This window comes from Sturnira hondurensis, unplaced genomic scaffold (assembly GCF_014824575.4).
Source record: "Sturnira hondurensis isolate 20B ecotype Veracruz unplaced genomic scaffold, ASM1482457v3 Scaffold0021143, whole genome shotgun sequence".
Classification (NCBI taxonomy): Eukaryota; Metazoa; Chordata; class Mammalia; order Chiroptera; family Phyllostomidae; genus Sturnira; species Sturnira hondurensis.
This window is the reverse complement of record NW_028093774.1, coordinates 10,412,160-10,422,213: the sequence shown is the minus strand read 5'-3', so window position 1 is coordinate 10,422,213 and position 10,054 is coordinate 10,412,160. Positions and strand designations below refer to the sequence as shown.

The 10,054-nt window shown below is 40.7% G+C and overlaps 1 protein-coding gene across 1 annotated transcript; it reads left to right on the top strand.

The window, feature by feature from the left end:
* Window positions 1–377: 377 nt before the first annotated feature.
* On the top strand, window positions 378–8,468 carry GPR65 (G protein-coupled receptor 65). Its single transcript, XM_037031587.1, has 2 exons — window positions 378–483; window positions 6,821–8,468. The coding sequence occupies exon 2, from the start codon at window positions 7,269–7,271 to the stop codon at window positions 8,253–8,255; it is 987 nt and encodes a 328-aa protein (XP_036887482.1). The 5' UTR covers window positions 378–483; window positions 6,821–7,268; the 3' UTR covers window positions 8,256–8,468.
* Window positions 8,469–10,054: the final 1,586 nt, after the last annotated feature.

The window sequence follows — 10,054 nt, the reverse complement described above, 5'->3', positions numbered from 1 at the left end:
CATTGCATTACAGTTTTTATTGCACATACTTTTCTCATACATTGGGTGATAATTTCTTATGGGCTATACTCAGGTCTTAAATATCTCCCAGCATGGTGCCCTAAGCGTGTAATAGAGATATTTGTTGACAGAACAAATGAATCAATGAATCGATGAATTATTGAATTCTAACATATTCTATTAAATAATTTTCAGATAATTTTGGTATGCAATTGTAATCAACATGCAAAGAGAAAAGCGAGTTATAAAAGCATCCTACGGTAGATAGTAGTAAATAAAACACATTTTAAGGTGTTCAGGAAACTTTTGGGGTTCAGCATTAGCTAAGGGGCATCCTTCTTCTTAAGGTGCTGCTTCCTCATTGGTTTGGGCTGAAATGTAAGTGCAATTTCCTGTCTGCTCCAGAGTGTGGGTTTCTCTTCTCGATGCAAGCAGACTTATCTGGCTCCTCATTTCACACAATCGTCACCCCAAGGAACGTGGGTAAGTATAAAATTTTAAAATGAGATGAGGCTTTTAAGGAAATAACATACTTTTGCATGTTGTCAGTGGTGTCTGCAACAGTTTGTCTAGTTTAGGTTGTGTATACGAGGCACCGCAGAGCGTTGTACGAGAGAAGCAAGAATGATACATGTCCCTCTGCTCTGAGCAGTGGTGAAACGATGTCAAAATGTGCGTTTCCGAATAGTTAGGTAAAATGATCCATATACAAAAGAAGAATGTTTGTGCTCTGTTTCCTCTTCAAGAAGCAGTATGTGGGCAAACTGAAATAAGTGGTTAGAAAAACAGATCAATAGCCTAGCGAGCCCCTCTCGCTGTAGAACGAGTTGCCACTGTTTTCTCGTCAGCACAATGGTCTAGTGATACTTTTTTATACCATCAGGAATAATGCAGAATTTGGAAGTAATATTTCATTATTAATAAGTGTCAGCACACAGTAGAGTCTTAATCAGTAGCTATTAAAATAATAAACGGAGGCAAGTGTTTCCCACAACAATGTGGACAAACATTTTATCTTTTAATCATTGTCATCAATCATTTGTACTATTTTAGGAGCCAGTTAAGAACAGATATATTTTAATATCCCGTGGATTATCTTCTTTTGGCCATTGGTAACAATCAAAACAAAAAAATGAAAAACTCATCCACCCTTCTCAGAACTGGTTCTAAAACTAATTTTTCTCAAAGTTTGATTAATGAGCATACTATCTGAAAAGCTGTATGAATAAGAAGAATTATGTGCTCCATTAAGATCTCAGATTCACACAAATTAATTGAACAACTATTGTCTGCAGTGCTGGTTTCGTATGTGAAATGCTACCATTCAGAATACACTCGGAGTGCCTCTGGATTCTCTGTTAGACTCTGGGTAGATGGCCGGAGATGAGCTCCTTTTAGCTAATCTACGGTAAAGGCTACCCATGTGCTAGGTGATTTGCTTCATGTGTTAAAGTCGTTTAATTCCTGCAACTCTGTGAAGTGGGTACTATCTTACCCTGTGCAAACCAAAACTTAGAGAAGTGGAGACACCACAGGCAGACACCCCCGCCGAGGTCAGCTGAGAGCACTTCCAGCTCCAGAACAGCCCACACGTACACCCTCCACAACCACTGCCTGTTGCCCACAGAGAAGACACCCAGCGTCTGCCTCATCAAACCATTCCGTCTGTGGTTGTTTCCGTCGAGACAGAAAGTGTTTTTACACAGAAAGAAATTTCTTTCTTTGAGAATTTTGTAAGTCCTCCTAAAATTATTCTTTCCATTTTATTCGTTTTATCTTTTCTTTAGAGAAAAAAGCTATTTGTTGAGTACCATGGAGAGACGAGGAAGGGGCATCCATGGGTCTTCACCCAGCTCTCTCAGTCCTTGTCCCAAGAGAGGACATTCGCATGGTCCAGGTGTTCTCCCAGACACGGGCCTGGTAAGGGATGGGGTGCTGTGCACTCTTCAGAGTTCCACCCTCCATAGCATGTTCAATCCTTCACGAGTCACAGACTGTTTTCTAGTGTCATCTTCCTTCTTCCTAATTTATAGCCTTTCTTTAGTAAGGACTATGGGGGTAAGTCTTCTCAATGGCAGCTTATCTGAACATGTCTTTGATTTTTGCTCTGCTTTGAAATTTAGTTCTGTTCAATGCACAAGTGTAGGATGACACATTTTCTTAGCAAATTGGAAATAGTAATCTGCTGTCTTCTGGTTTCTGTTGTTATTGCTGTTGACAAGTGCTTTGTCGGTCTGAATATCATCCTTTGTAGCTAGTGCATGTTTTCTCTCTGGCTTTTTCTTAGTTTTTTTTCGTTGATCTGCAGCTTGATTGCAGTGTGTTGAAGTGTGGATTTCCATCTTCGTTCGTTTGTTTTTAATGCTCGTTGGGATTTGCTGGGCTTCATAAATCGGAGGATTCCATGTTCTTCATCAGTTCTAGACAGCTGTCAGTCACATTTCTTTTGTGTTACATATCTATTAATCTTCTCTCTAAAGCTTTTGTGGATCTGGTACTCTTCATTTTTTATTTTGCTGAACCTCCCACATAGAGGTTTCTGTGTGTGTGTGTCTGTCTGTCTGTCTGTCTGTCTCTCTGTTTCTCTCTCTCTCTCTCTCTCTGTCTCTTTCTGTTAATGAGTTTGTATTTGGTGGAAGTCTACCTGTGAGAATTCTTTGAAGCCTGGGTTGGGGACCTTTCCTTGAGTGAAGATTTGTATTTAATTCTTCCAGTGCCTAAAATCTTTATTTTTCATGTAATAAAAATTTTGGCTGCATTCACTTTTATATTATTTAAATCATTTTTTATTCTATTTATCTTTAGAGGGGAAGGGAAGGAGAGAAGGAGAGAAATATCAATGTATGGTTGCCTCTCGTGTGTCCCCTGCTGGGAACTGTCCTGCAACCCAGGCATGTGCCCTGACTGGGAATTGAACCGCGATCCTCTGGTTCGCAGGCCTGCACTCAATCCACTGAGCTACACCAGCCAGGGCTAAATCATTTTTTTGTTTTTATGAATTTTTTATTGTATGTGAGGGAGAAAGTTAAAGCATATCCTTTTTGAGGAAGGCATATGTGTTTCATCTACAAATAAAACATACACTGATTGTGAAGATTCTTTATCTCCCATCTCAGCCTTTTCATTTCATTTTTCAGCTTTCTAAAAAATATATTAATTTTTTTTAGAGAGAGGAGAGGGGAAGGAGAAGGAGAGGAAGAGAAACATCAATGTTTGGTTGCCTCTTGTGGATCCGCCTAACGGGGACCTGGCCCACAACCCAGGCATGTGCCCTGAATGGGAATCAAACCAGTTTGACCTTTTGGTTCACAGGCTGGCACTCAATCCACTGAGCCACACCAGCCCGGGCCTTTTCAGCTTTTTAATTTTCCGCTTTTCAGCAATAACATACATACAGAAAAATGCACATATCCTAAGTGAACAGCTTGTTAACTTCTACAAACAGAACTAGTTTATGGAATAAACACTCTTATCAAGAAACAGAACATCACAAATGCTCAGGTGCCAAAACGCCCTCTTCAACTCATTACCCAGCTCGCCCCTAAGGTAAGCACTACCTGATTGCCTGACCTCTCTCTCTCCCTCCCTCTTTCTCTCCCATGTTTAATATGACACCTTACATGGTTGTCTGAAATAACGCAGTTCAGCTTTATTGAGAAGGGGGAGAAATGCGCAATGGTTCTTTTGGCTTGTAATAGATAGAGAACTGATTGATAGATCCAGCGACAGGACTTAACATTTTTCTCATCCACATATTATGAGTAGTGCAAGATCATTTCAACTTTAAAACAATTCACAGAGGATTCCTCAACTAAACAATAGACTTCAAAAGTCAGCCTTATGACTCTGAGAACCAGGAGATGGGTTTTTCTGGTGTGCTAATAGGATATTGGCTAGTACAGGAGAAATGGAAGCCTGCCTAAGTAAAATTGTTACATTATCCCTTATCACTTGTTGAAAAGAAACACTTTTATCCTTTCAAAGAAAACATGGTGATAAATATATAGAAATGTAACAACACCTTGTCACCAGATGTGAGGACGTGACTCGAAATGGTGATTTTTACAAGTTTATTTGAAGCCCCGTAGTCACATGGAGAATATAGAAGTGACGTCTTCTAGGAAACACGGGATTGTTTCATCCGTAATTTGTGGAGATTACTATTCATAAGTCATTTTCTTCAATTAGAACTGTTATAGCTAGAGACCTTGTGTTAATCTATCGGTGCTACTATTTAGATATGTAATAGAAAATATTCTCTTCCTTCTCAACAAAGCCAGCTTGCACTGTTGCAAAAAATACCTCAGATTCTAAGGCCTTTTTGTACAAAAAGCAAAAGACAAAATAATTAAGAGTTAAGACGCTCTGGCATTACGATAAAGGATTCTGTCTGAGTTCTACCCATGACAGCACAGAGGATTAACAGCTTACTATGTGCCTCAGTTCTTCATTTGTAATCCAGGATTATAGTACATAGCACAGAGTTCTAGCGAAACACGAATTCCAAGTGCGCACGCCGTTTCATACCGTTCCCAGAACGTCCCAGCCCTCAGCAGACACACACCACCACACTGACTTCTGATAGCACGGGTTCCCTGTATCTGGTGTTTAATCAGCCAGTGTGTGCTCCTTTGCGCCTGCCTTTTTCTGTCACTCTGTTTCTAAACTTCAGCCACGTTATTGCATGTCGCCATCATTTGCTCGTTTTCATTTACGTGTGGATTTCGATTGTGTTGATAGACAGCAAGGTACTTACCTATAGTACTGCTAACGAGTACTCCATCCGAGGGATATTACAAACAGCACTACCGGGAACATCCTAATCCTACCGTGTCTTTTGTAATCAAGCACATGCATGTATTTCTGCTGAGCCCGCACCTCGAAGTGGGGCTGCTGAGCTGTACGGGGCACACAAGTGCTGGTTCCATCCAACAGTGTACAAGTGCTCCAGGTTCTTTACCTGCTCACAACACTAGGAATTTTCTGTCTTTCATTGTATTTCGTCTGCTGAATGTGTAGTTGTAACTCATTGTGGTTTTCATTTGTATTTCCCCAGTGACTAGTGAAGATCCACTATTAATTTACTATTCACCTGAGATTTGAACAGTGTAGACTCAAACCCTGTTCTGAAATGAGGACCAGCCACAGACCATGAATATGCAAGGATTTTTTAAATAAATTATAGCTCGCCACACTACCAAAGCCGAGACAGAGAACTAGCCCAGCCGTCTGCAAACATCTGTCAAGTTTGTCTGCTTGAAGGCAGAGGCTCCTGGACCCCAGCATGTGTGGGATGGCCCTAGACCACATCCTACCTGTGTGGGGCCATGCTCTGTTTCCGGTGTCTCAGCAGCCTCAGGCTCTGGTCCCCCCTGGTCCACATCAGCCCTGCCCCCCCATATCCAGGGCTTTACTGCTCACTTGCCTTCCTGAGCCCAGCTGCCACTTCCTTTTTCCGTCACAATTTTTTTCCCTCTCTAGAAGGTACACATATTGACTTGAAAGGCTATTTCTCACATTCTATTCCTTTTTTTATGTGTGGTAGAAACTAGAAGATTTTAGTTCTCCACTTTGTTTTAAGAGTGACATATTTATAACATGTACTCGGGATATTAGTTACTCTACAACAGAATCCTTGTGGTGACAGGTCTCTTTTGTGCTTGGGGCTCGGTGACACTTGGAAGGCAGTCTTCTGAGGGTATACAGGCCCCACAGGACACAGAAAGGAGGCAGATCTTTCTCCTCTTGCCTAGAGACTCTACAAAGCTTTCTGTGAACGTCCCCATCAGATAAGTCATCCGAAGCACCTGTGGGCCTGGCCCACAAAGGAAAACAGAGAAAAGTGTTTCTCTACCTCAGTGTGGAGGAAAGCACAGCTTCCCTGTTCCTACAAGAACCTGCAACTTCTAACTTTTATTTTAAAAAAAATTAACTAACCTAATAAATAACCTGGCATAAAGGAGGAAATCTGGTTCACAAGATTTCAACCAGAACTGAGAACATTCAGCCCCCTATTGCACAGGGTATCGGAAAGAAAAAAAGACTTAACCCACAAAGGAAGCAAAGGGAAAACAGAAGTGGTAATGTTATCTAATTCTGTGTAAAGTTCAGCAGGCTGTGATAGTTTAAAATACCTTATCAAATTTCTTGTGATGTGCCTTCTTGGCTAATAAGCTGGTTTTGAAAGTGCCTTATACCTAGGATGCATTAAAAATGTGAAGTCATACAACCATATAGTTTATTGCGCACTGAAAAAGCATATACTGATTACAAACATATCAGTGAATTCATCATCTTTTTTATTAGCTCTTTTTAAAAAATATTTTACTTATTTATTTTTAGAGAGGGGGAAGGGAAAGAGAAAGAGTGGGAGAGAAACATCAATGGGTAGCTGCCTCTCATGTGTCCCCCACTGGACACCCAGCCCTAAATCCAGGCATGTGCCCTGACTGGGAATCAAACCAGTGACCCCCGTGCCTCACAGGCCAGTTCTCAATCCACTGAGCTACACCTGCCAGGGCTTTATTAGCTCTTAAAATGACCTTTCAACTTCAGTCTCGTGTTCTTAGATCACAGTTGGTGAGAAATGCCATTCCCTCTAAGCTGGCATTCCTTGGATCATTCTTATTTGAAGCAGGTAACATATCTCAGGTTGGTTTCATCTATTGAAGGCAATGAAATCATCTTTCCGTTATAAACACCTTTATTGTGATTTAACGCAATTTCGTTATCTCTAACCAACGAAATAAAAGAAGATTGCTTCAAAATCATGATGTGTCTGTTAAACATCTAAACTATTCTAGTTCATCTTTTATTACAGAAACGAAGCCATTTGATAAAGAGATAGCAATCTCTGCAAAGACTGAAGGCGTAAGTATTTGTGTTTGCCCCCATGTTCTGAGTTTCACGGCAGAAAACAATCTGGGGACACCACTCTCTGAAAGACTGACCCTTGACACTTCTCCATCAGCATTCCGGGAGGATGGACATGCAGACGTCTGCTGGTCAAAACTGACAGGCCACTCTGGCTAACCGCCAGGTGCCTGGATTCTGACCTCCCACCACTGACATCGGTGTGAAAGCCATCCACAGACTTTTTTTTTTAAAGCATTGATGCACTAATCAGAACTTTTGGAAGCAAAGAAACACTGAAGAAGTCTTGGTAAGAGAGCATTGGATGTTGAGAACAATCGAAACGGGGCAAGGCTTGCTTTGCTATCTGGCTTCTAAGACCTAACGCGATTGCCACATTAGAAAGAAAAAAAAAAATGAACACCACCTGTTTTGATGAACAGCACGACCTGGATCACTATCTGTTTCCCATAGTTTACATCTTCGTGGTCATAGTCAGCATTCCAGCCAACATTGGCTCACTCTGTGTGTCTTTTCTGCAAGCGAAGAAAGAAAATGAATTAGGAATTTATCTCTTCAGTTTATCACTGTCGGATCTGCTGTATGCGCTCACGCTCCCCCTGTGGATTAACTACACTTGGAATAACGACAACTGGACGTACTCCGCGGGCTTGTGCAAGGCGTGTGCTTTCTTCATGTACACGAACTTCTACAGCAGCACAGCCTTCCTCACCTGCATCGCTGTTGATCGCTTCTTAGCGGTTGTCTACCCGTTGAGGTTTTTTTTCCTAAGAACAAGAAGATTTGCGCTCATGGTCAGCCTATCCATCTGGGTGGTGGAAACCATCTTCAATGCTGTCATTTTGTGGGAAGATGAGATAGCTACAGAATATTGCGTTGCCAAGAAGTCTAATTTCACTCTATGCTATGACAAATACCCTTTGGAGAAGTGGCAGATTCGGTTCAACTTCTTTAGGACAGCTACAGGCTATGCGATACCTTTGGCCATTATGATCATTTGCAACCAGAAAGTTTACCGAGCGGTGCAGCACAATCGAGCCACAGAACACAGTGAGAAGAGAAGAATCATAAAACTACTTATTAGTATCACGTTGACTTTTGTCCTGTGCTTCACTCCCTTTCATGTGATGTTGCTGCTTCGCAGCATTTTAGAGCCCATGTCTGCCCCCGAGTCTGGGAAGCAGACTTACAAAATGTATAGAATCACGGTTGCACTGACCAGTCTGAACTGTGTTGCTGATCCAATCCTGTACTGTTTTGTAACTGAAACAGGAAGGTCCGATATGTGGAGTATATTAAAGTTCTGTACTGGGAAGATTAATCAGTCACAAACCCTTTCTATGTCTACAAAAGATACTATTGAGTTAGACATCCTGGAATAGAACCAAGGAATTTATTTTAAAGTATACAATATTATATCATCATGATTACATTTTGAAAAGGAAACTCAGACTGAGATAGAACTAAGTTTTCCACCCCATGCCAGGCTGTATGAATATCTTAACATTCTCTCCAATGGTAGTCTTTTAAAAGTGCCCTGTATACCTCCCTGACTTTTATTAAATGAATATTTTTAAAAATTAATATTTTTCTAATGACTCGGGATCATTATTACTGATGAAAATTGTTTTTGTATCTGTGCTGTAATCCCTGAGAGGTTAGTAAGTTATACAGGACTGTCTGTTTTCCATTTAGTGACCTTGATGTCTGGTTTTTGTGATTTTTCTCACTCTTACTGTAGATTTCAGGCTGTCAGCTACAACTTCTCCCAATTGTGTGTTCTCCCCTCCAAGAACCCCGACCACAAAATACTGCTTGTAATCTCCTCACTCATTACTAAATATTTGTAGAGCCCACTCTACATACTGGTTTGTGTCTAGTACGGGGGTTACAAAAAACGGTCCCATGAAGCCTGTGAAGCTCACTCCAGTTCAGACACCTCATCGCTTCTATGTGAAGGGACAGGAGATGGGCCCAGAGTGTCACTGTGAAGGCTCCACCCACAATGGAAAGCACATGCGTGGTGCGGGAGCTCCATCGGCTGCTCAAAGACCTTCTTAACCTTCTTCCAAATCATATTTTTGTTTTATTTTGACTACTTGAATGTTCACAGTTGGGTACATGATAGTTGAAATAAACAGTTTACCATTAGAACAAAAAATATAGACATTTGTTGTATGAAATGTCACATTCAGAGACATCCTTTGGGACTCAGAATATTTAGAGAATCTTGACATGGTATACTTTCAAATTCTCATTGGAGAAACCAACTCTGCCTAGTTTTAAGTAGGCATTAGGTAAACCCTTTCCCCAACCAGTGTACTTTTTATCCTACTCTTCTCCTTTTCTCCTTTCTTCTTTTTCCTATCTGTTTATTTAACTCCCCCCAACCCCCTGCCAAAAAAAAAATCAGACAGCAAATGTTTTGATTACATTTGCTACCCTCACGTTGGGAAGCAAAAAGCCAGGTAATAAGACGGACTCATCTCCTTTCAATAAGGAATTTCTAGGCACACACTGAGAAATCGGTGAGCGCACAAACTGACTACATTTGCCAGGAAAGTTTTCTGTGATGATGTGTCCGGGAGAGAACACCTTTGCTCAGAGGCCATGCGTGCATACTGTGTTCTTTGCATTTTTCTGGTTATAAAGTTTTTAGAGAATTAATAAATTGTGTCTGGGAACTCAGGGAAACACATGTGCTGAAAAGCTGAAGATAAACTGTTAAAATGAAAAGTAACTGAAATAGTGCAGGCATTTGATTAATTATTGATAAGTGATTGCCAACCTGTGAGTTGAATACTTGTAAAACTCTTGTGTCTTGTCCAAGATCCCAAAACTTCCCAAGATTCCTGACTTCCCTCCAGAGTCACTTTGCCTCTTTTGTTGATTTATTTACTTTTTAAAATATTTCTACCATTTCTTTTTTTTTGGCACGCTAAGGACAAATGCATGAAGAGCTGTTCAGGGTAGTCATTGAATTTTGATCAGGAAGAGAAGGAAGAAAGGGTTGTTTCATTAATTAATACCTCTTGGAATCTGATTAATCACTGGACAGTAATTGACCTGTTACAGAGACCTGATTAAGATTCAACTCAGTTGGTTAGATGAAGAGATAGCGAATACACATACATTGCACCTTGAATAAGGGTGTTCTGCCTAATGATTAACAACAAAACCA